At 46.0% G+C, this 26,094-nt stretch overlaps 2 protein-coding genes across 2 annotated transcripts in view; one reads left to right on the top strand and one right to left on the bottom strand.

Annotated features, from left to right (window-relative positions):
- The window catches only part of LOC107390235 (general transcription factor IIF subunit 2), a 79,878-nt gene that overhangs the window by 25,503 nt on the left and 28,281 nt on the right, over nt 1-26,094 (top strand). The gene's annotated exons all lie outside the window — the stretch shown is intronic.
- On the bottom strand, nt 527-2,229 carry kctd4 (potassium channel tetramerization domain containing 4). Its single transcript, XM_015966834.3, has one exon. The coding sequence runs from the start codon at nt 1,875-1,877 to the stop codon at nt 1,101-1,103; it is 777 nt and encodes a 258-aa protein (XP_015822320.1). The 5' UTR covers nt 1,878-2,229; the 3' UTR covers nt 527-1,100.

Here is a 26,094-nt window from a genome sequence, read left to right as displayed (position 1 = left end):
CAGCTGGATTACTGACATAAATGAGTCTTTGCACCATATTGTCGTTTTTCCAGTTTCACCTCTACATCCCAACCTGGAGCCAGTCATGGAATTTTCTATGTAACGTCCAACACCATGTTTGCTTTGATTTGAATCGAGTGTATGGTATTTTTCAGGTTATTTTCCAGTTGTAGGAGCAGACATACAAAGCGTTATTACAGCGTTATACACAGTATATTTATGTGCACCAAACAGTTGTGTAAAATGTTTTGATTTGAAACTATTGGTGCAGACTGGAAGGAAACCAAGAAAAGGACACCCTCTGCTGTTCAGATGAGTTTAATGTACCCTACACTCTGTGTGGCTTTCTGCTCCAAATGGGAAAGAAGAGAGTTTTTACCATCAGACTTATTAATTAGCTGTGAGTGAGTGTCTAGTTGGTTCATGGCTCTCTTTTGTAAACAAGATGAAGCTGCAGTGTTGCTCAGTTGGTAGCAGTTACAGAACTCTCTGATGTGCTAGTTATCAGATAAAAAACACACGAAAATAAGAGTTTGATTGTTTTATTTGTAAAATATTCACATTTAAAATAGTTGTGACACCATCTGCACAGAGGCTCACAGCGCTGACAAACACACGGTTTATTCAGTGCACATGCATCATGCTGGGTGCAAAGCCCTTTACAATAACCACGGCTCTCTGGTGAAGCTCGACTTTCCGAATCAACCTTCGGGCTTCAAATGGCTAACAAGCTAAACATGAGCTATTACACCAATGCAGCGCAGCAACTCACACCCGCACTCATCAGCACACTCTACCTCTGTCTCTCTCTCACACGCACGCACGCACGCACACACGCACACACACACACACACACACACACACACACACACACACACACACACACACACACAGAGCAGAGTCGCTTTTTGTCATTCTGCTGTAAACAACCACTCTGAACTTTATTTATATGTCACCACTTTGCAGTAAAGACACAAACATTGTTGCTAGTCCACCCCACCTGTTCTCCATCTCCTACCAAACACGTCACAACATCTTAGTTTTACATCTGCAAGAGAATCAGGAGTTCCCTCCTTGCTGATCTACTTTTCCTTCTTGTTCTATTTGACAAAGTGCAGGGCCTCGGCCGCCACCACGGAGCCTTTGCTGCTGTCGAGGCTGGTTACCAACTTGAAGCCGGATTTTAAAGCTAGCATCACCGTTTCTAGTTTCAGACAGTCAAGCGTGCACAAGAAGGTGCTGTCCTCCTTCAGAACGAGCCGCGAGCCAGGCTCCGACTTGATGAAGTGGCGGAACTGGATCACGTTGGACGACACTACGAACTCTTCTGGAAAGCCATCCAGGCGGCTCTTGGAGATCTGCACCAGCCGTGCCTTCACCTTCTCTATGAAGGTGGCGTCGCTGCAGTACACCTTGAGGCCCTGGGACCTGTCGTGGCTATCTGTCACCTCCAAAAACGCGGGCTCTCGCTGCGCGGCTCGTTGGCTTTCCCATTCGATGACTGCTTCAACCAGTTCACTCAACCGGTAAAAGTCAGCTTCCCGCCGCAGAAGCCCCGCCTCCCGAAAGTCATCAGGTAGCTGCAGCTCTCCGGTTCTGAGATAGTTGAGAACATGACGAAAAACTGGGCCATCTCTGTCAATGAAGGGGTTACCCATAGAGTCGGTGTGCTGAACGGGCTTTTTACCATTGGCCAGCTCCTCCAGGAAGGACCCCAGGTGCTTGGAAAGGGTGGTCCGATGGGCGGTGTAAAGGAACCCCCCTACATTTAGGGTGATGGTACCTGAAGAGGGCTTCTTGAAGCTTTTGCTGGGCTGCAGCAGGTCTGGGTTGATGTGCCTCAATTCACTTTCCATCCTTCTGAGGTTCCATTCCATTCTCCAGTCACCCCCTCCAGCCTCAACCCAGCCTCCTCCTTAAAGCTGGCGTCCCTGCTCGTTTGGAATCGGGTCCGTGTTTTGTCTTCCCGGTTGAATGTTGGTCCTGCGGCGCAGCCGGGGGAGCGGAGCGTGTTGTCAGCTGTCGCGCAGTGAGAGGAGAGGAGTTTGAGGGAGTGTGGCGGCTGATGGGTGAGCGCTGTCTGGCAGAGGAGCTCCAGTGAGGTGGGAGCTGCAAACAGACTGGCTCTGTGTGCTGCTCCGTGTCCCTCCTCTCTCCCTCTGTCTCTCTTTAAGAGTGGGTGTGCAAACGGCGTCACACACAGGGAGAAGGATGTGAGCAAATAACAGAAGAGCGTGGATTCTTTCTGCCTTCTTGTCAGCTCTTTATTGTCTTTGGGGGCTTAAAAAAGAACGGCTGAATAAATACCTCTCACGCCAGATGGAGAGGGGGCTTTTATCGTTTTTGTGCTGTGAGGTTGTCAGACTTGTGCAAAGTCTGAATGCGGGACTCCTTTTTCAGCCAAACCCACTTGTTTATCACATTACTCAGTGAACCTGAATCTGTTTGAGTTGGACGCCAGATCAATGTCTCGAGGTTTGGCATTCTTTGGTTGTGAAGGGGAGAAGTGGGCAGCTTCAGCTCTTTTTATGCAAATCTCGTCTTCTCAAACGGTTCTGTTTTTAGTGAGCGCTGCCGTGCCGTGCGTCGACCGTGTGTTTTGTGTCTGAACGTAACAGACCAACTACGGCTGATTGCTGCCCGGTCACGGAGGACAGGCTTTTAATCAGTTATTGTTTACGTACTTACTGCAAACAGGTGTGTGTGTGTGTGTGTGTGTGTGTGTGTGTGTGTGTGTGTGTGTGTGTGTGTGTGTGTGTGTGTGTGTGTGTGTGTGTGTGTGTGTGTGTGTGTGTGTGTGTGTGTGTGTGTGTGTGTGTGTGTGTGTGTGTGTGTGTGTGTGTGTGTGTGTGTGTGTGTGTGTGTGTGTGTGTGTGTGTGTGTGTGTGTGTGTGTGTGTGTGTGTGTGTGTGTGTGTGTGATTTTAGTTTCAGACTGAGACAAGCTAGGGTTAGTCATTTTTTCATAAGTAACTTCTAGCTGCGATCATGACATTAAGCACCAACGACTCGAGCTGCAAGCTACATCCTGCGTTGTGTAAAACTTTCCTTTTTTTCTGTTTTCTTTTACTTCAGAAGATGAAGAGTTGTCTTGAAATTGTCCGACGTTCCTGCCGATGGCCTGCATCTATCTTCAGATTAGTTTCTGACCCAAAAAGCTGTTCTGCTGCAGGAAATGGTTTGTAACCTACTTTAGTCCTGGTTTTTATACCAGGGAGTTGATGTGCATCAATTTATCAGCACTTAAACACAACAGTTTGCCATTGCAAGGGAACTGAGATGTTTGAATACAGACATTAAAAAAACTTTATAAAATATCTGGAAGGATGCTTATGCAAGTATAGTCACAGCATCTCTGTGCATCTACTTGATATAAATGAATCTAGAGTCAAGTTTGTGCTAGGACTGCAGGACGCTTAAAAAGAAGATAATTATGTCCATCTGAATAGTTTTGTGAACAGATGGCAGGAGAAGACTTCAGCTGTTAGTCTGTTGCCTTCCCAAGTCCTAATCCAAACTTAACTAAAGCTCAAACGTGATTTTTTTCTGCACAGATTTAACTAAAGGGATCTTTGTGCAAAATAGCAGCACACATTTTGCTCTTTGTGTATATATTCCTGTAAAGAAAGTAGCTGTATTCATGGTGTTCACTTGCAGAGCACACTAATAAAGCAGCAGGGTGAAAGATTAAACACAGATGCTGTTTTCTTTTACATCACGCATGACCATGTTTAGAGCAGAAATGTTGTGTTTTGGGGTGATGGGGTGTGTTGATCAGTTGAATCAGCTAATCTGGTCTGAAGGAGGAGGAGAGGCACAGATATTTAGTTTTTACTTCAATAATGGTTCAATAAATGTCTGCAGCACTGGCTTTTAGCGCCCCCTAGTGTCTGTTTGTGGAAACAAAAGTGAAACTTTTCTACTCTGTGAGTTCTTTAACCTGATGGGCTCGACACACGGGAGGCGACAAACGACCGCGATCAGCGAAATTTGTCGCTGTCTCTTTTATTACCGGACACATGGGAGGCGATCCGCGGCAGCGGCCAGCGGCAAAGCCGTCTACGCGTTCTGTTCCGTGGCGAAATCGAAACTTCCGTTTTGTTTGGCTGTGTCAGGTTGGAGGGAATTAAGGTTATTTAAGCGGTTCAGAGTTAATAAAGTGGTAGATATGATGTTTCACAAGGTGCTGCTAGAGCTATGTGAAATCTTACTTCTGATTTTACTTTATGAACATAATAATAATCAACTTCTCCTTCATGTTTGCTCGGAGGTGTACGGAGCATCCTGTCCGCTCATTGGTCAGTGAATGAAACCTCCGTTGATTGGTCCTCGTCCGAGCGACAGCGATGAAAAGTTGAAAATGTTTCAACTTTCTGGGATCGCGTCGCTGGGTCGCCTGTGCACGACACGTGCACGAGCGCAAAATTTCACACGCACGTTTTTCGCATTTCGCTTGATAGGAGGGAGACCCACGATTATCGCTTTGTCGCGCTTGTCTCATTGAAAATGAATGGAGGGGAGGCGATGTTGCCTCCCGTGTGTCGAGCCCATAACAGCTGAAATTTCTTCCCCTTCTTAGTTTCCACAGGAGTGATTCATCACTGTGTTCATTATCTAAAATATACAGAAAACGTCCTGGAAGCAGACTCCAGCGCCAACAGGGTCCGGACTGGCAACTCAGAAGTTGCAGGTGCGGTATTCTGGCAACAGAAAATGGTAGGGGTCTGTGAAGGGTTATTTCAGCACATGCTGGTTTGAGAAAATAATTAAAAAAATATGAATAAGTTGAGTAGTATCCCTTTAAAAGAGCACACTGGCTTGTGTTTATGGGCAAGTACAAACCACATCATTAAAATTTCATAAAAACAGCCAGAAAAAGGTGCTGCTCTCCAGCCCTGTGGAGGAACACGAGTGTGGCTTCTTGGATTCATATGAATCAAGGAGTGCCTGCATGCAAAAGGCTATAAAGTACTTCCTCAGAGCTGTTGCTTTAGATTGAGGTGATCCAGGTAAGCACACCGTTCAAACTGCTTAAATTGCTTTGATTTATTTCTTTTCTTTATGTGGGAGAAGATCCCAGTTTGGGAACTCAATGCGTCTCTGCAATGATTTTCATACATGATTAGTTGCATAAACCTGAACCACGCTCAATTGGAATTGCTAACGAGGGCAAAATGCAGCAATCGAGGATTGTGGGAGATCTGACCTGTTTTCACTCTCCTATTGAATAAAATGACCTCATTGAGGACCGTTGTCCGTTGAAGCTGTTTATTCTCCTCTTGATGGCAGCGTTCGTGTTTGGAACTAATTTTTCCAAAATGCTGCGAGTGAGGACTCCTCTCTCTGTTAGCAGTGGTGAATTATTCATAGTGTGGCTCTAAGAGCTTGTGGTTTTAACATGGAGTCACTGACTGCTGCGGAGCTGGCATGGCAACCACTTAAAAAGGGCCTTGCATGAGCACAGAGCTGTCAATCTCTAGCTTCATTTATTATGAGAACCGTGTACAGTACAGAGTCTGTTCGTGTGTCAGGGGTGAAACGTCTCTCAGTAGATCAAAATGTTCTCAATTCAGTATTTATTATTTTTTATGTTTTTACAGAATCCACCCTGGGGTAAGATTAGGCTGTAAGCACGATGAATGCTTTAGAAAGCTGTTTTTTTAGCTCTTTATTAGATTTCTAATTTAAAGAGCAAGTAGCACCTAAATTAACTTGTTTTTGCTGATAACCTGTATAGACGAGTGTCTAATGGTGCTGTACGCATGTAATCATTAGTGTGGCAGTTAAGTGCAACTTACTTTAAATTTAATATTTCAGTTCAGTGCCTCAGTGCCGCTCTCTCGGTCCACCAGGAGATGCCGCTTTCAGAAGCTTTTTCCTAACAGGAAGTGTGGAAGAAATACGTCCCCACCCAGGCCTTGACCCTCACTTTAAATAAATACAACCCCAGATGAATGTGCCCCATTAAAGTAACACACAGCTGTTTCCTGCTGCTCCCCTTACTAGTTGAAAGTAGAATTACAACCGGTATAAATAACCCTGCAGCAGCCTGCTGTAACTAGCACCAACAACTAGGGATGATCCGACCACGTTTTTCGATTCCGAGTCATTTGATGTTTAGAATCTGCCGATACTGAGTCTGGACCCGATACTTTACAAATGCGTTAAGAAAAAAGAACACAATAGAGTTGTCCTTTAAGTTTTGAATCATTATTGAATTTATTTCTTCCTGTATTTGTCATTTCTTTAGTTTTTCTGCCATAAAACATCACTCGTTTAGGAAGAAATATGTAAACATAAATTGTCCTACTGATTCTGATTTCCTGAAAATCACATGATCGGATCTGAACATCCCTACTAAAAACGAGCTTGCTCTAACATGAACCAACTAATACTAAAAACAAAAACAGTTATCCAGTAGCAACAAAGCCAGGCCACTATTAGTCCGTGATTTTGTAGCCTGCTTTAGCTCCCTCAAACTAGCGTAGGCCACGTCGATGTTCTATGGTTTTAGCTCTTTGCTTCACCTTCAAAGACTTTATTCTCTTAATTTTACTTCCAGGCTCCACCATGATGCCAACACAAAAATCAAACTTGTTCTTTTTCTTCTTCTTGCTTTGTGCTTTTTATTGATGGTTGGCACACTGAAGATGCTAACCATTAGCATTACAGCTAACAACCGTTAAACGGGTAAAGAGCTCCCCCCAGAACACCTCCACAAAACTATCTAGTGTGTAGTGTGTGTACAAAACTGAGCTTGTGAAACAGTTGTTTATTCTTCATGATTATGAGGAATTTGAAGCAATTGTTTATTATAATTTGCTTCAGTTGTTCAGTTCATTTTGAGCTTCCATCACATCATTTTAATTGGATCTGAATTTTTTCTCAACCTGGTGTAGATTTGCTGCTGCGTTGGGATTGTTTTCTTATTGCACGACCCACTTTTTGGCCGAACTTAGTTGAAAATTGAAGTGCTTTTGGCTAAATCTGTAGCTGCTAGTTACCTGCTATTTCCTTTCAAGCGTGTTTTTCCACACACCATTTCTGGATTTTGGCTTGGCCGTGTTCAATAATTGATGACACAGTGGGATATGCCATGTGTTGTTGCATTTAGTTGCTGTTGAACAGTTTTGTGTTTCTTTGCAGAAAATCTTGCTTTTCTGTGGCTGTATCATGTAAAATTATTTATTTTCTCAGCAAATATCCCATTGATATCACTTCACTGTTCCTTTCTAAAAACAAATATCCGTTTGTATTCTGAGATGCAGGGAAAACTCAAAACAGTCCACACTGAGTATTTAAACCCCACCAGCTCTTTATTAGCAGCAGATCAAAGCTTATTTGTTACATATGGATGCAGATTATCCACGTAAAATATGAGTTAGTGGGCGGAAAAGAGGTACAAAGGTCTGCAAATCATGACAGTTAACGAAGAGAATCATTACATTTCTCTAATGAAGCAGCCTCTGGGCCTGGAAGAGATGAGCTCTAATGGAAAATTATATTTGGAGATCCAATCAGTGACTTCCTCCTGCCCACGACCACTTCCCATCCTCATGGCTTCCTTGTTGTCATTTGTAGCCTTTGACACAACTGTTACTGCAAAGATGAAATATATGCAAACTCAATGGAAAATGGGCTATTTTACTGTTTTTAAGATCAGTTGCATAAAGATTTTAATGTGTGTGTTTCAACCCAAATAAATCCATCTGCATACATCCTCCTGTATGAATTTCTGGATACAAACTGGATAAATTTGCACACGGTCATATTTACGAAGCGGCCTTCCAGGTTGTGCTGCTTTGTCATGTTTCTGGAATGGAACAGTAATCATGATTTGTGCAGCGCTTGCTTTTTATAGCACCAATAAGATGAACTCATTAGAATGCATAGTAAACCGTAATCAGCTATTTGTTAATGCACGACAACGCTTCAGGAGAGATTAATTTGTTTACAGATTTCATTCTACAAAAGTATTTAGTGAGGAGCTGTAACTCAATAATATTAGCTTTTGGTGTGTTTTAACCAAGTTTTCAAAGGAGTAATTTCTGCTGTGTATGGAGGAATTTGAGCTAAAAGTCAGGCGGAAGATGTGAAGAAGTTGGTCTTTCAGTGTGGATAATGATCCGAAGAACACACAACGCCTGCTGAAAAAATATCTCACCCATCAAAGCCTTGGAACAGCCTTAAAAGACCTAAATCTCAAAGAGCATCCACGAGATGACTCAAAGAGGAAAAATGTCGATGCGCAGCCATGGAAAGACTTAAGGTTATAACTGGCTAGAGCCTGGCACAGAATTTGATAAGAAGTTCTGCAAACTAAAGGATGGAAACACAAAACTTTTATGTTGAGGTCATGTTTTCTGCCCCTAAAACATTTTATTATTGTAAGCTTGACATCATCAGACTACATTACTATGGGTAAATTAAAGACATGTAGGGCTGCAACAACGAATCGATAAATTCGATGAAAATCGATTACTAAAAGCGTTGGCAACGAATTGCGTCATCGATTTGTTGTGTCGCACAACTCTTCCAAAAGAGAATTATGAGGAGATGCAGGAAGATGAGAGACAGACAGGACAGGAAAATAGTTAAATAAAAACAAGAAAACAAAACAAAGTGTTGAAAAGTCAAATGTAGGTAGATTTATCTCCACGACACATTTTTACCAGTAAAAAACAATAAGTTATACACGTCATATTTATACATCTGATACAATTCAGATCACCTTCAAAACTCAGTCACACACCCAGGGCCGTTTCAAGACATTTTGGGGGCCAAGGCAAAATGCCCCCCACCCCCACCCCATAACTGGGCTCCCCAGAAGCCTCTGTGTAATTCCTACCCTCTCCAGGAGTGTTAGTTATACAGTGTTTATAAAAGCCCCTCAGACATTACTGACATGTTCTAATATTATCAGATGAAAAACTAAATTATCAGACATGCTGTCTCATCTGCTTCTTTTAAAAACTTGCAAAAAGTAACAAAACCATTTGAAAGCCACTATTTGTGGATTCTCTGAAAGTTTCCATGGAGTGTGTGACAACTTATTTTTTCATTGATCCTATCGTCTAATCTCACAGCTGAAACAAGCATCCTTAATAATCTGTGCACAGGAAGCTTACCGATGCTGTAGTAAAACAAAAGGTATAATAATTTATTATTAATAAAACCTTGTTGCAGCACTAAAGCAGAAAAATTAGATTTTGCATTAAATATGCAAAATATTTACATATGAATAGTTTTAGAGCCCTTTAATTGGCAGAATCTGATATTAATTTAGTTCTTACAAAAAATGGGTCCCAACATGGTTTGTGTGGCGTTGCCATAGTGTGACGTCATAGGCACAGATCCCCTGTCCTCTTGTTTGGAAATGGAAATATGGTCACCCTATATTAAACAAACTGTCCACCCGGGCTTTTGCGCTGCACAGAGACGCTTCGCTGCCTACGACTGAATGTCAGTTGAGAGTCAGTCTCATGCAGACTGACCAATGAAGAGAGGGCCTCAAGTTAAGACCCTCTCCTCATTGGTCAGTCCACACGAGGTGGGTCAAAGGTTACTCTGGGCGGGTTACGTGTTGTCAGGCATTCAAGTATTGAGTATATTTACTGCATATTACAGTAAAATATTCTGTATGTGACCACATTATGGTGATCCTTGGGTCGTGATGATGGAGCCCTTGAATATTGTTGCCCAGGGTACAACAAAGTGTTAATCTGGCCCTGGTTCCGCCGTCACATTCCCGCAGAAACTGGTTGATCACACCGGGGCCAGACTACTAGCATGTGGTTTTACAACCACAATGTCCTCAGAAGCAAAAACGCTTTTAAAAGGGAGGGAGGAGTCCTAACTGTTGCTGCAGGCGTGTTGTGTGAGAGTGCAGTTATATACTGGTTAATATATTTTTGGGTTCAGTTGCTTTCATGTGGCCTAATGTGAGTCTATTTGGGATCATTGGAATGATCAGCAGCATTTCTTGATGTGACTTTATGGCAGTTGCCCAGGGCATCATCACAAGGAGGATGGCATTCATTTACTTTTGTTTTATTTGGTATTTTTTCAGTCAGTTTTGGAAATAGTGATCAATTTTGATTAATTCACAGCCTATGTTTAATTACATTTAAAATAAATATTAACAGATGAGATCAAACAAAACAGATGAGAATTGCCCTTAAGCTGTTTAACTTGGACCAAGCATTTTAGGTCACAGATAGATGTAGCTTAGGGTCTCTGTCTATACACCTTGTAAGACAATTTAGGTGATGGCATGTTGTTTTTCTGCTATTGAACTGTTTTCTAATAATGTTGTGTTAAATAAAGTGAAGGAAGGAGAGAAATAACGTTTCCCTAGCAGTTTTTAAAAATTTCCCCATGTAATCCGATTAATCGATTAATCGTGTCGAGACCCCATCCGATTAATCGATTATCCAAATAATCGTTTGTTGCAGCCCTAAAGACATGTATGATGTGATTTTTCAGTTGACCGTTTTACAAAACAAAGCTGTCAATTGGCTGCAACGCCGTGGCGGCGTCAGGGAGACTGAGGTCGTTTAAGTGGTCAGACCGTGGCAGTAATGTGGCGCGGTCGTGTCCTTTCTACAAAAGATTTGGTGATGGTGGTATAAAAGAAATAAAGGGAGCCTAAGCCACGCCCATCTACTTCCGGACCATGGGTCCCCTGAAAGAAAAAATGAATGCAAATCAGCGGGGCTAAAAACGCTATTTTCTAATTCCACTTGTTACATTCCATGGATTTCCCATATGATATCTGTTAATTTTAAAGAAGCATTTTGAAAACGCTTATTTTTGCACGCGGGAAACGCTATTTTAGGTTTTGTATAAAAATAAGTCCAGGACTACAAATGCACTTCACGAAAGTGACGTCATCGAAACAGACACTGAGGAAACCAGAGAGAAAATGGCTGTCAGTTCAGCAAACTTCAAATCTTTTCCACAGGAGGAAAGAACTACCATAAATCTGGCCATTTGGTGAGTAGCATCTATGCTAGGGGAGAGAAGATTGTGTTTGTCACATATGCGACGTGCCGATGTCTTGTTTGTGGTCATGCTAATTACGAACTTTTACAAGCTGATAAATCTCAAAGTACGTGGCTGGCATGGTCCAAACACCCATCATTAGTTTTCATTTACATTGCAGTATAACATATGTGTGATCCAGGGTGTAAGGCAAAGCGGATTAGAAAATAGCATTTTTAGCCCCATTGACTTAAATTAGTTTTTTCGTTCTTCCGGGGATCCATGAGCCGACCGGAAAGGGAGAAGACTTACCCCTTCTTTCCACCGGAGCCGTCAGCAGCATATTACTGCAGCAGCACGTCATAGCTGCTGATAGGAACCGCTGTGGTCAACAGAACCTTTTCCACCGGAGCCGTCAGCAGCGCGAGTCGGCCGCGTCTCAGGAGCAGCATGTCGCGGCCCTTACGCGCCGGTTCTATTTTCTACGCGCGATGCCTCTGAAACGGGTCAAGTTCGACATTTTTGGGGAAGGAAAGACAGGAAATCGGACACGGAAACGGAGTGAAGCTCCCGAGATTTTCAGAATAAAGAAACTTACTGCCTTCCGGTTGCTTTACTTTTAAAAAAAGTTACTAAATGTGCGTCCCCGTGAGAAGTTATCACCTAGCTAGCGGTCTCCTTTGTTTTTCAGGTCCGTATGGGAGATTATGAAACGGACAGAACATGAAAAACAAACCTTTTGGAGCCATGTTGTAGTTTTCTCCTGCTTGTTGTTGTGTTTACTGACGAAGTCACTTGTGTGACTTCGTGCTCTGTCGGTGACAGCTGCTCCCCTGCTGCTTCGCGTCTCGTGGGAAGGGCCAAGCAGCAGCTTACGCTAGCAAGAGGGTCTGCTGCAGTAACGTGCTGCTGACGGCTCCGGTAGAAAGAAGGGGTTAGACCCCCTATGGGGTACAGTCTCTGCAATATCTTGGACAAACTTGCGGGTTTTTTTTTTTTTTTTTGCAATCAAAGCAGCGCTCATTAAAGGTGTCTGTCCTCCACCGTCCCCGTGCAGTCTCTGGTGTGTGCTCCAGCTCTAATAGAGACAAGCTCCTGGAGTGCTGCGTTGCTCCAGTTTGCTGTCTCAGCTGATTTTGTTTACAAAAGAAAAACTTAGCCCGTGTTTGCGTTCATCTTCATTATATTTGGTGGCCGGCGCTCAGTAGGAACTCGCCATGTGATCATGATACCTCCCTCAATCGACATTTATAAGAAAGACAATTACTGCAATATTAATACCAAGCAAGGCAGAACGAGTGCCACAAAATTTGCGCATCGCCATGCAGTTTTGGCTCATTTATAATACACACGGTAGTGGTAATATTATGCTGATTTGCCGGCACGGTGTGCCTTGTAAAAAGGGCTAGTTAGCGATTATCTCAAAGGCTCAGTTAAAGAGCAAGCTCACTAAGAAACAGTTCTTTTTAAAATACGATAAACATGAAATTAATCTTCTACCACTTTTTCCTGCAGTAGTGTTGGGGTTATTAGGAGCGAACAATTAGTAAGCTTCAACTTACTTTTGGATTCTTCAATAAATTCTGTAAATATGGGAATATTTACTGATTTATTAATTAATTAAGATATTCTTAGATATACGGGGCACCATTCCCCTTTTACCGGGGAAAAATTGAATCCAAAACTCTTATCAGTCTTTCTTGAAGTTCGTAGAATCCTTGGAGCAGAGACTTCTCTTCGACACAACAAAGCTACTGGAGATGAAAATCTGAATTTTATAACGTTTAATTAACAATTTGTCAAATGAATAAACAGTGGCATAAATGAATAATAACCATGTGATATAATAAAAGGATGTATATTCAAAATAATGTTCAAGGTGTTTGTGTGGTGTGTGTGAGTGAGTGTGTGTGTGTGTGTGTGTGTGTGAGAGATGAATGGGTCTTTGTTTCCCCAGAGTAGGTGGGGGAAAGTGAGCTGTGAGTGTGTGTGGGGCTCTGCCCCTCCCCTCGCATTCAACAGGAGACCTGGATGTGTAAAGTTTCCTACTTTCCCGAACACTTAGTGGCTTAGAATCACAGTAAAACTTAACTCAAACACTTCAAAAGTTAACAAACAACAAAAGGGTCACTTGTAAATTGTTTAATCTAAAAGGAGTCGGCAACCTGGCCAGAGCTGACGACTAAAGATATTAGCGATGATCAATAAGCAGTTTATTCTTTCAAAATGACCCGAAGGACGAATTGGGAGCGAAAGAGGAAAACACGAAGCTACTTTTTAAGCAATAGCGCGGTTTTATTGCTTATTCTGGACTATAGAGGAAACGGGAGAAGAAAAGGAGAGAGAAAAAAATGAGTTTTCTGATCACCAAAGCAGCAAGGCGTCCCCGCTGTTATGATTTGACGGTTCTCCGTTTTCTCCGCAGTTTTCAGCGTCATCCGTCGGTTTAATGCTTTCTCCGTTGTTTGGCTCCACGAGTGTTTCTCCACGGAGCGTCTCTGAGAGCTGAATGGAGCTCCGCTCGTTCCCAGTCAGGTCCCGATGGAGTTGAGTGTAGTTTCCAGCGGTTGCGTGGCTCAACTTGGCACTTAGAGCTTCCGCGTGCTCAAGTTGTCGGAGCGTTGACAAGCGTGTCCTTACCGCCAGGTATCCTGGGCAAAAGAACGAGGATTCTTTGTCTCTGCTGAAGATTTATGGTCTTAGTTCGCGGGAAAAGCTCCACGGCTTCCCGCACATGCGCAGAACGTGTTTCTGGTACTAGGCGGTGACATCATCCCAATGCTTCCGTGTGCAAAGCATCATGGGAAATGAAGTTTCTTGGCGCTGATGTGATTATTTGCTTTTCAGAGCAATTTAAGCACAGTCATTTTGGAGAAAATCACTGCATAGTAATTTTCTCATGAGGTCAGACCCTCAACATTCCCCCTTTTGGTTTCGGGGATCGCGCCCAAAGCTCGATCGTCGGAAGCACAGATGGGTTTGTTCCTCATGAACGTAGGTCGACTTGATTGTCGGAAGCACAGGTGGGTTTGTCCCTTAGGACGTTGGTCTCCTTGGACGCCTTTGTCTTTGGTCTTTGTCTTGGATCCTGGCGCCTTTGGTCTTTGATCCTGGTCAGGCACAAAGAGGATAGGAAACGGGATAGTCCCCAACGCGCATAACGAGAAGAAGCCACTCACGCAGGTGGTGCGCAATGATGATGTCGTCCATGCGAGAGGTAGTAGTGTAGAAGGAGGAAGGTCGGTGGGCGGTTAACTCCACGAGGGGACACAAAGGCATCTCACCGCCGGCCATACAGTTCAGTTTATGGATCACGCGGTGATGTACGAGGTCCATAGTTCGCAAACGCGCATTGACCTATGTGGTCCCAAGATTCCCCCCTTTTTGGTCCAAAGGGTGGATCAGGACAGTCTTTGGGCTAAAACAAGGACCATAAAACTAAGAGGTACTACAATGTGCTGGTGCGTCAGACAGAGTCATTGACAGACTGAGCTGGGCCGGCACATAACCACTAGTCAATATGTGACCGAGTAAGAAACAAAAATACAGAAAACCCCCCCAAAAAAAAACATGTAACATATAACATCCAAGAAAATTCATAGCAACCTTGAGGTCTCATAAAATACATTCTTAGGTCATACATTCAGTGTGTAGCTTATAAAGAATGTGACATAATGCAACACTCAGATAAAAATGTGAGGTAGACTAAAGTGAGAACTACTCTTAGGGTTACAAAATAATAAAGAAAATGTTTCTCACCCCCTTTAGACAGGTGTGGTACATTCACGCTTGGATTCTCCCCGAACGCGGTCACGAGGCACACCGTAGGTGAGCAAGTGCATCTTATCTTGGAGTTTCTTAACACGCCTGTAGGCGGAATAAGCTATCACGGCCGTGATGAGCCATCCCATCCCCAGGGCGACCAATGTGCAGATTAAGGTGGTATAATCTGTGTCAGTGTAGCGTCTTGGGTATCTATTCATGGGCGTCAAAGTAAGTTCACGCGGGGTTTGTGTGAACTTAACAAGTTTGGTTCCTTCAATCAGTAATTGTTGGTCAATTTCTAAATCGATGGTAAAGTTATAACCCTGGAAAGCGTCCATGATCTCAATCTCCGAATCATGCTGTTCGAGGTTGAGGTGATGGAGTGCCAGGTTTTCCAGGTGTACAATTGCACCTGGCGGAACTGAGAGGAAAAAGGTTTGGTTCGGCAGTTGTAACTCAGTGGCAACGTTATGCTGGTCATAAGTTACAAGGGCCGAGTCTACTGGGGTGCTGATAAGCCATCTGTCACCTGCACGTTCCACTCTGGTATCCATGTCAACATCTTTTAACGTGACCGTAGCTTGGCAATTCTGCAGGGGCGCATCGCTCCTGAGGCCGCATTGATAATTGGCAACGTCTCGGACAAATGGGTTACCAAGACACACCCAGTGAATATCTTTGGTTTTTGTGCATAAATCTAAGTTAGGAGTTAGATAGAGTTTGCTATCAGCATCTTGGTAAGCAAGGAAGCTCGGAGTTTTAAGGTGGAAATGTTTACCGTTTTTCCAAAAACCAACGTTTAGCATGGACTTAAGCCTATAGATGTGAGGTGTCTCAATTATGGGAACATTTAACAGGAAACCGAGTTCTAATTTTTCTGCATCAACGTGAATGGGAATTGCACTACTTAGGCTGTACGCTAGGTGGATTTGTGAAAGGTGCACAGTAGAGGGGTAGCAGCTGTCAAGCTATCTTTGAGCAGGTCCAGTGGTACCAAGTACGGGGAAATACGACTTTCAACCAAGCTGTCCAGCGTGGAACTTACTTCCCTGAGCAGGTCCTGCATCAAATCTCTCACCACTCATGTGTACACAATATCCTGATGTATGGTTTCAGACAAAGTCTTGATTGCACGTAGAGATTCATTAATCAGAGCAGAATGTAGGTTGACAGTTACAAGAGTACCCTGTAAGGTTTTAGTAAGTACTTCCTGTTAGCGTTCTAGGAGGAGTTTCTCTTGGTTAGTGAAAATGACGGCGGGGGGGGGCTTGGTTCTTTGTCGGTTAGTACATGTTAGTGGGTTAAACGTGCACTTCCCCCCCTTTTCCATTTCCATGCATAGAACTATGTAGCGACTACGTCTACCTCCTGCGGGGAGTCTGGTCTCTGTACCCGCGGGGATGGTTTGACGTAGGGTTTGATTTGGTTTGCATGCACCCATTTGTAGACAGGCTCCTGTCTCGCTTTGGTGATGCGTAACCTGTATGCAACTGGAGAGAGTTTTGCCACGATCTCAAATGGTCCTGACCAGCAGGGCAGGAACTTCTTAGGTTTGCGTGCCGGTTGGGCGAACCGAAAGTAGAATACTTTGTCACCCACCTCGTATTCGCGGCCGGTTGTCTTTTGGTCGTAGTAGGCTTTAGCGCCTTCCACGTTGGTCTCCAGTTTCTTCTGAGCGTGCGCGAACGTAGCTCTGAGGTGTGTTTTCAAGTCTGCCACATACTGATGAGCGGTATAGGCAGTGGCAACACTGACATCCTCTGGGTGATACAGGAGGTGCAGTGGTAGAGTCATCAGTCTGCCGGTCATCATCTCAAAGGGCGTAACCCCAGTGGATCGCTGGGGAGTGGACCGTATGGCCATCAGGACCAGAGGGAGCTTGACGTCCCAGTCCTTCCCAGTGGAGCAGACGTACTTTTTGAGCATAGAGACGACCGTGCGGTTCATCCGTTCGACCTGTCCGGATGACTGTGGGTGATAGGGGAGGTGGAATCTCACTTCCACTCCCAAAAGTTCAAACAGGGACGTCATTACACTGGATGTGAAATGAGTTCCTCGGTCAGAGTCAATGCAGAGTGGAAGTCCCCATCGACTGAAAACGTGGTTAATCAGCAGTACAGCGGTTGTGACGGCTGTATCGTTTGGCGCTGGAAGGCACTCAACCCACTTTGTGAAACTGCAAGTTACAGTTAGCATATATTTATTTCCTCTTGCCGATTTGGGAACCGGTCCAACCCAGTCGATCTGCAGGTGGGACCAAGGGAAGGTTATTCCCCTGCGTTGCAGTGGTGCTCTAGCAAGCGGCTGGGAGGGTTGAAACTGGGCACAGATGAGGCAGCCTTGGACATAGCTGTGTACATCCTTGGACATCGATGGCCAATATGCTACTTCTGTCAGTGACGCGAGGGTAGCGTTTGCTCCGCGGTGACCTCCGACCGGAGCGTCGTGGGCGTAGGCAAGCATTACTCCTCTGTGGTCGAGTGGAACAACCCAGCGCGGCGGGCTGTGATCGTCACGCATGTAAACTAACAAATCGTTTTGTAGTTTCAGGTGCGCGAGTTGACGATGCAGGGTTACCAAATCTCGGCTTGCGCCAGTAGGTGGTGATGGTTGTTTAGACATCGGGCCCTTTTGGAGAAGCTCGCGGATGAGCTTCAGGTCAGGATCTTGTTCCTGCATAGTGACTAGGTCCGCGACCTGTGGTTTTCTGCCTAGAAACACGGGTACCCCAACGGTCCGAGGTTCGTCTGCTTGTTTAGCATGGCGACGAGTAATCGCGCAGACCTCGTGAACGGCCTTGGGTGGAAGCCACTCGTCTTTGAATTCCCAGCAGGTTCCCTGGTCAGCACCGAGCTTAGCAAGGCGGTCTGCTTCGTCATTACCATCTTTCTCCGGACCTAGGGTCCTGGAGTGACCTTTGACCTTTTTCCAGTAGACCATTATGCCTTTCTCAGTGGTGAGCAGATCACACGCTAGGAATAACTCCGAGTGTTTCACGTCTCTGTTCCTGGAGTTTTTCATGTGGTTCTCCTTCCACATGGGGAAGTGAGAAATGAAGCTGTGTCTAGCGTAGTTTGAATCAGAGCAAAGGACGATTTGAGTGATGTCCAAGGCTGCCGCCTGCTGGAGGGTTATCAACACTGCAGCAATTTCGGCGTACTGACTAGACTTTTGGCCCAACCGGTAGTGATTTGGTTGCTTAGTGTCACAGTCCACCCAAACGACTCCAACCCCGGCACGGAGCTGGCCTTCGTGAAGGTAGGCGCATCCGTCAGTGTAAACTTTCGGAAGCCCTTGGCAAACATTCTCATCAAAGTAGCGATGATTGGATGCGGTTGGGTAGACTGCGGCAGGTGTGTCCAGGGGGCCCATGACGGAGTCAGAGTCACAGTGCTGGCAGCCTGCTAGCCCTTGTCCTAGCGCTAGCTTGGTGTTCTGACCATACTTGACCTCAATGTTGTATCCTTGGAGCACCATCATCCACGTCGCAATGCGGCTGTTTGACACTCTTCCTTCGCGCAGTCGCTGGCTGTTTAGGAAGGTGACAGGCTGATGACACGTTTCAATGATCACTTTCTGTCCACCGATGTAACTACGAAAGTGTTCGACGGCCCAGACTGTAGAGAGGAGAGCTCTCTCGCAGTCTGAGAACTGGAGTTCCACCTTGCTCAGAGGCTTGCTGGCGTATGCCACAACTCTCATGTCCTGATCGTGTTTCTGCTTCAAAGCAGCGCTCAGGCAGTGAGAGGAGAAAGTAGCCTCTATGTAGAACTCTTTATCCTTGTCTGGGTAAGCCAGACAGGGTGCGGACGCCAACTTCTGTTTTAGGAACTGGAAGGAGAGTTCTTGGGGTCTGTCCCACACGAAAGGTGTGTCGTTCCGAAGCAGCTCAGTGAGGGGCCTCGCTGTTTCAGCGTACTCCTCAATGAACTGCCTGGAGTAGTTGCAGACTCCGAGGAAGCTCCTGAGTTCAGTCAGATTAGCTGGGGCTTTGATGTCCTGAATGGCTCTAATGCGTCCCGCTTGGGGCTCGACTCCATTAGGGCCAACCAGCAGTCCAACATACTCCACTTTGGTTCGACACCACTGTCCCTTGAGAATCGCCAATTTAGCTCCGGCGTCAGCGAGCTGTTGCAGCACGTGACGGAGTTCGGCCAGGTGCTCCTCGAAGGTTCGACTCCTCATCAAGATGTCATCGACATATATGAGGTTCCCTCTGGAAGCAGCATCTGACATGGCTTTGTGGAGGAAGATGTTGAACTCGGCAGGTGAGTTAGAGTAGCCAAAGGGGCAGCGGTTCCAAGTATATTGGCGATTTCCAAAGGAGAAAGCCAGTTTATACTGGTCCGCCGGCTCAACCTTCATGGTCCAGAAGCCGTTGGCTATGTCAACCGTAGAGAAGAAACGAGCATCTCTGACTCTGGCTAGCTCCTGATCTAAATGGATCATAGGCCACCTGGAGAGAGGTACTTGTTTGTTCAGTGCACGATAGTCTATGGTGAGACGCCATTTCCCAGTCGGTTTCAGAACCGGCCAGATGGGAGAGTTGTAAGTGGAGTTACACTCTCTGATGATGTTTTTCTCCTTCAGCTGATCGAGGATCTCCTGGATCGACTCATAAGCAGCGAGGGGAATCTTGTACTGACGTACAAAAGTAGGAGGGGCATTCGGGTTCGTCGGAATGCGAACCGTGTGCAGGTTTGTGAGTCCACAGTCCAGGGAGTCCCTGGATAAGATGGACTGAAACTCATAGAACAGGCTTCTAAGCGCTGCTCTCTGCTCCTCTGACTCCAGCGCATCCGCTTTGTCAAGCTGCTGGCTGACTTCGGCCTCGAAGCCGTCATAAGGTTCAGAGGAGGAGGGTCTCTGGTGTTCCGGGCTTTCAACCGGTGACTCAGAGGGTTGAGTATTTATTGCAAAAACCGTTAGACACTGACCGCTGTCAGTATCTAAGGTTGCACTGCAAATGGGTTCCTTAGGAAGGGCTTCATGCCGCTTGATGGTAATCATTTGTGAAGGGAAAGTACTGAATGTGTCTGCACCAACCTGTCTGTCGTTCAAGAACAACGGAAGTTGTCCGATCACGGGGACTGAAAGTTCAAAGTCATGGAATGAGCTATCTATCAGCATGCCCAAGGGCTTTCCTGCCGGCATGTGGATAGGACTCTGGGTCGGATTTTCGACCAACAAGTACGCAGAACGATTGTTCAGCTCCAAGAGTGGCGTGCCACAGACGGCTAAGTTGAGCTCCAAGAAGTGTGGTGATGGCTGGAAGAAGGCCTGGGTGCCTGGCAGCTTCTGATGCTTCATCAGGGTCAGACGAACAGGCACTCCTTTGACCTGTGGGGGCAGAACCGTGCTGGCCTCAACCACTGCACGGCAGGCCTGTGGAATGGTTTGACCGGACAGCAAGTGTTCAGGGCCTTCTGAGCGAGGCTCAGAGGAAGGTGTGGCCCTGGCCCAAAGGACTTGATTGCAAGTGTCCAGCTGGGCACCTAGTCGAACCAGCAGATCTGCTCCAATGAGTGCAGGTGGATCAAGCTGTGGTATGATGCTGAATGTATGTGTGAGCTGTCTTGCTCCAAGTTGGATAGTCAGAGAGCAGACCTCTGGCGCTTTCAGGAGCCTCTGCGGCCAAGTAGGTGACAAGAGCCGATGGCTACGTGTCACACTGACCAGAAGGGGGTCCTTCTGACGCAGGTGTTCAAACGTCTGCTGGCTGATGGCTGACTTTTCAGACCAAAGAGCAAGGCGAGCATCTGAGATGTGGGTGCAGTTGATGGTAAGACCACCAACTATGTGTGGTGCATATGGCTGCAGGCTGACGTTCTTCAGCGAGCAGAGAAAAGATGAATGTGTGCGGAACGGAGTTCCAGGAGCGGTTTCATGCCTTTGCAGGCGGTCATCGTCTGTGGGAGCCGTAGGGAGGGGCATGACCTTGGAACAAGGGTTTTGCGGCTCACTTATGCTGACTTCAAGAATGGAGGATGGTCGGCTGCTATCTGGGTTCCAGGGCTTAGGTGTGTCCACCTGGGCCCACAGTTGACCCTTCTGGAGGTCGATGAGGGGAGCTAGACGTTCAAGCAGGTCCTGACCAATGAGAAGTGGTTCAGTGTCTAGCTGGCAGACATAAAACGGGTGAACCAGAGTCATGTCTTGGAAGGTGATATCCAGCCACGCCCGGTGAGTGATACACTCCCGGGTCTGGGTGTAGCTGGTGATTTTCAGGTCACAAGGTTCAACCTGGACTGGTTTCCCGAGCGACCGCATGGTGTCAGACACGCGATGGAACAATGTGGAGCACATCAGGGTGATTTCTGAGCCGGTATCCAGCAGAGCATCAACCTGTATGCACCCACCTACGTTGGTGCTACAGTACAAACGGCGAGCATGATCATGGTTTGTTAAGTCACCAAGGAACTTCAGAAATTTAGCATCAGGTTTCTCTGGGGGGTAGATTTCAGGAGACTCCTGTGATCTACCAGTAGTGTCCCCCTAGCTGATCAGGTAGGTCCTGGCCACGCTGGGAGGTTGAGCCACGCCTAGTCATGCGGACGTTGGCTCTGGGTCTGGCTTCTTAGAAGCAGACTTTGGTGCAGGGGTCTCATCTGCAGATCTCAGCTGTTCCTTCTGTTTAGCTAGGAACTGCTGAAACATCTCCTGGAGGTCGGCTTTGGTCAAGTACTCACCTGCGGACTTGTGTTCGGGACCTACCTGTGGGCGGCGCTCCTTAAACCTTCCACTGTTCCGACCTGCCTGCCGTTGGTTTTGGTTGGGCCACTTCCTGTCTGATTGTCCAGACCTAGGCGGCCAATCAGCACCCCCCTTCCCCTGTTGAGGAGATTGGGACTGCTCTCGCGGTTTAACAGGTCAAGGTTTAGCAGATTTTGGCTTAGTGGGTGGAGCTTCTGTGCCTTCAAGCTCCAAACGCGGCTCGTCGTCGGGAGCTAGGTGCATGACGCGGTGATGTGCGTCAGGCTTTTGGGGCTTTCCGCCGGCTTCCCAAGCCTGTTGAGCGTATCTCCTAATCTCCTGAGTTGTCAGTTTTTTCATCCGACAATACATTGAGACTTCGGATCGAACACACTCGTGCAGGTTGTGAATGAACAGGGATCTGAAGGCAGGGTCTTCCTCGAGCCCAGGGCCGTTTCGACCTTGGAAGTAAGCACTTTTGAGTCGGCGATAATACTCTCTGGGGGGTTCGTTCCTCCCGTGTTTGATGGAGAAGGCCCCCATTGTAGCTGACGCAGAGTCTGCATACGTGGCGTAGTCATCTCTCAACGCTCGGCAGAGCGAGGAGTACCGATCACGAATGTCAGGTGGTAGAGTTTCCATGAAACCGTGCACCGTTCTAGATGTGGTTTTCCAAATTAGCTTGAGCTTTTCCCTTGAAGAAGGTGCTGGAAGATCAAGCAGACAACGTTCTATCTCCCTGAGATAATCGTCAACGTTGCATTCATTGGTGTTAGGATCAAAGCGTTCTATGTCTTTAGCTAGCGATTCAATTTGACGTACACGGAGCCCTGACTCACGGTACGGCGCGTCATCCTCTGACTCTGACCCACGGTCTGTCTCAGAGGGTGCTGGATATCGCTGGTGTGCTCTGGGCTCCCAATGTTGACTCCTGGGGCCCAAATCGGGGTCCGGCATGTTGTGGCGGGCTGCTGGCACGTCACGTGGGTGTCTTGGGAGGTCCTCCTCCCGGAGCACGTCTGCGTAGTGCAGCCTGCGTCTTTCAACTGGGGCTTCTGCGTAATACACTTTGTCCGGATACGGACTGGCGTATGATGCTTTGTCCTGCAGCTGGTTACCGGCATGCCGAATACCGGAGTAGCTAGGATGGGTGGATGGTTGAGGTGCATAACCCCAATCGGCACCTTGCACCCTCCGTGGACTGGGGGAGCGGTCTAAATAGAGGTGCCGCTCAGCTGGTCGACTTCTCACTGATTGAGAAGGCCGTGAAGATGAGGGTGGTGGTCCAACCTGGGGTTCGAGGGCGAACTGCCCTCGGCCCCTAGGTGGTCCTGAATGCCCTATAGTGTGTGTAGGGAACGGGGCCGAAGGTTGGGACAGATAAGCTTCATCTCTCCCCTGCGGCGTGCGTCCGTCCAGAGAGTCATGGTGTTTCCCCCCTTCCCACTGTCTGTTGTCATCAGCAGAGGGGGGCGGGGTCTCCTCCCCATCTTCCCCAGAATCGGTGCTGTCTTCCTCCTCGTCATCCTTCTGCCTTCCATTTTGCTGCCTTTGAGCTAGCATGCTCTGGAGCTTCATGATCTCTCGATCATGTTGGAGTTCTCTCTGATAGAGGATCAAGGCTAACTTAGCTAAGTGAACCTGGATTGGTTTTGTACCATCCGGGTTTTCTATTTGATCGATTACAGCTTCTAGCTCGTCGCTACGCTGTTCTTCAGTGAAATCCCTAGAAGGGTAGTCGGGTTCTCGAGCAACCGCGACCAGTTTGGACAATATTTGTCCAGAAAGTAGGCCAGGTTCATAGTCGTGGGCCGCAGCGCCACCTGGTTGCTGGGAGTTGGTCAGTTCACTACTCTGTCCCTCCATTTTTAACAACCGAACCAAAAATAGCCTAGTAGAGCTTCTGCAGATAGCTCAAACTGCACCTTTTGGGCAGCAACTGCTAGCTTTGTAGCAGAAAAACACTAAATTAACCTTTGTGCGCACAGGTTTTAGCGTTTTAAGATTGCACGGAATGCCGTGACTGACGCTTAAAATACTATTCCTTTCAGTATTTTAGCAAAAGCTGGTGCGTTGCCGTAGCAACGTCTTACAACACTTGCAGTGTTAAATATGCTAGTTATTCCTTCAGAATATTAGCAAACAGGGTGTTATCAGTCTTTGAGTGAAGGTTTCAGTTAGTTATAATAGCCACTGTGAGTTAAAGTCGCTAAATTAGCAGTTAATTTTAGCCTAAAAGGGTTAGTCAGAATTACTTACACGCTGCACCTTTAATGAGGAACTGAATTTTAACCTAAAAGGTTAGCCAGAATTAATTACACGTTGCACCTTTAAGGAAAAACTGAATTTTAACCTAAAAGGTTAGCCAGAATTAATTACACGTTGCACCTTTAAGGAAAAGCTGAATTTTAACCTAAAAGGTTAGCCAGAATTAATTACACGTTGCACCTTTAAGGAAAACTGAATTTTTAACCTAAAAGGTCAACCAGAATTAATTTACACGTTGCACCTTTAAAGAAGCACTGAGTTACTGGTGAGAGTTCGATGCAGCTTCCTGCTCAGCGAAATCAGCACCACTCTGTTGCTGGTTCAAGGCTGAACAACTGATTATTTTTAATTCAAGCTCTTTGGATTTATTTGTTTGTTTGTGCCGGATAGAAATCTCTGTGTATCCAAGCCTCACACGGCCGCACCAATAAATGTTGGGGTTATTAGGAGCGAACAATTAGTAAGCTTCAACTTACTTTTGGATTCTTCAATAAATTCTGTAAATATGGGAATATTTACTGATTTATTAATTAATTAAGATATTCTTAGATATACGGGGCACCATTCCCCTTTTACCGGGGAAAAATTGAATCCAAAACTCTTATCAGTCTTTCTTGAAGTTCGTAGAATCCTTGGAGCAGAGACTTCTCTTCGACACAACAAAGCTACTGGAGACGAAAATCTGAATTTTATAACGTTTAATTAACAATTTGTCAAATGAATAAACAGTGGCATAAATGAATAATAACCATGTGATATAATAAAAGGATGTATATTCAAAATAATGTTCAAGGTGTTTGTGTGGTGTGTGTGAGTGAGTGTGTGTGTGTGTGAGAGATGAATGGGTCTTTGTTTCCCCAGAGTAGGTGGGGGAAAGTGAGCTGTGAGTGTGTGTGGGGCTCTGCCCCTCCCCTCGCATTCAACAGGAGACCTGGATGTGTAAAGTTTCCTACTTTCCCGAACACTTAGTGGCTTAGAATCACAGTAAAACTTAACTCAAACACTTCAAAAGTTAACAAACAACAAAAGGGTCACTTGTAAATTGTTTAATCTAAAAGGAGTCGGCAGCCTGGCCAGAGCTGACGACTAAAGATATTAGCGATGATCAATAAGCAGTTTATTCTTTCAAAATGACCCGAAGGACGAATTGGGAGCGGAAGAGGAAAACACGAAGCTACTTTTTAAGCAATAGCGCGGTTTTATTGCTTATTCTGGACTATAGAGGAAACGGGAGAAGAAAAGGAGAGAGAAAAAAATGAGTTTTCTGATCACCAAAGCAGCAAGGCGTCCCCGCTGTTATGATTTGACGGTTCTCCGTTTTCTCCGCAGTTTTCAGCGTCATCCGTCGGTTTAATGCTTTCTCCGTTGTTTGGCTCCACGAGTGTTTCTCCACGGAGCGTCTCTGAGAGCTGAATGGAGCTCCGCTCGTTCCCAGTCAGGTCCCGATGGAGTTGAGTGTAGTTTCCAGCGGTTGCGTGGCTCAACTTGGCACTTAGAGCTTCCGCGTGCTCAAGTTGTCGGAGCGTTGACAAGCGTGTCCTTACCGCCAGGTATCCTGGGCAAAAGAACGAGGATTCTTTGTCTCTGCTGAAGATTTATGGTCTTAGTTCGCGGGAAAAGCTCCACGGCTTCCCGCACATGCGCAGAACGTGTTTCTGGTACTAGGCGGTGACATCATCCCAATGCTTCCGTGTGCAAAGCATCATGGGAAATGAAGTTTCTTGGCGCTGATGTGATTATTTGCTTTTCAGAGCAATTTAAGCACAGTCATTTTGGAGAAAATCACTGCATAGTAATTTCCTCATGAGGTCAGACCCTCAACAGTAGCCACCAATAGAAGATAGGTGGGGAAACGCCCAGGTAAGCCATAGGCCACATGTATTGACGGAATCTACACTGATAAGAAATTACATCGCTGCAATCGTCTTTTATTTTGAAAAGTGTGACATTTGACACAGACACCGGGTGTGATTTCCTGTCTAGCCCCATGTTAACTGTGGAAATTGAAGTGTCCCAGAAGCACCTTAAAGAAAAAATAAAACCCAAACCTACCGGGAGTAGCACTTCTGGGACGTGCCTGAAACGTTCGGTGCCGCGGCCGGTTTGGATTATCCCTGTAGACGATAATGGATCCCATTTGAAGCCGAGATGTTTGCTGGTTTGAACATCTTAGGTGTGTTCTTGCTGTGTCTTTCTAAATCCATGCTTTCGTTCTTTTTTAAACACAGAAACAGTGTAGCTACAAACAGGTAAACAAAACTGTTTCTGTGTTTAAAAAAGAACGAAAGCATGGATGTTTGCTGGTGTTCCACGCCACTCATGCCTCCTGCGTGAATTAGGGGTCACAGCTTCTCAGAGACATGGACATCAGCAACTTACTCACATC

This window comes from Nothobranchius furzeri, chromosome 14, assembly GCF_043380555.1.
Source record: "Nothobranchius furzeri strain GRZ-AD chromosome 14, NfurGRZ-RIMD1, whole genome shotgun sequence".
Classification (NCBI taxonomy): Eukaryota; Metazoa; Chordata; class Actinopteri; order Cyprinodontiformes; family Nothobranchiidae; genus Nothobranchius; species Nothobranchius furzeri.
Note: the sequence above shows the minus strand (reverse complement) of the source record. Positions and strands in the feature narration are given on the sequence as shown.

What these genes read in the sequence shown, in the direction of transcription:
- kctd4 (XM_015966834.3), bottom strand. Translation starts at nt 1,877, where the DNA reads ATGGAATGGAACCTCAGAAGGATGGAAAGTGAATTGAGGCACATCAAC.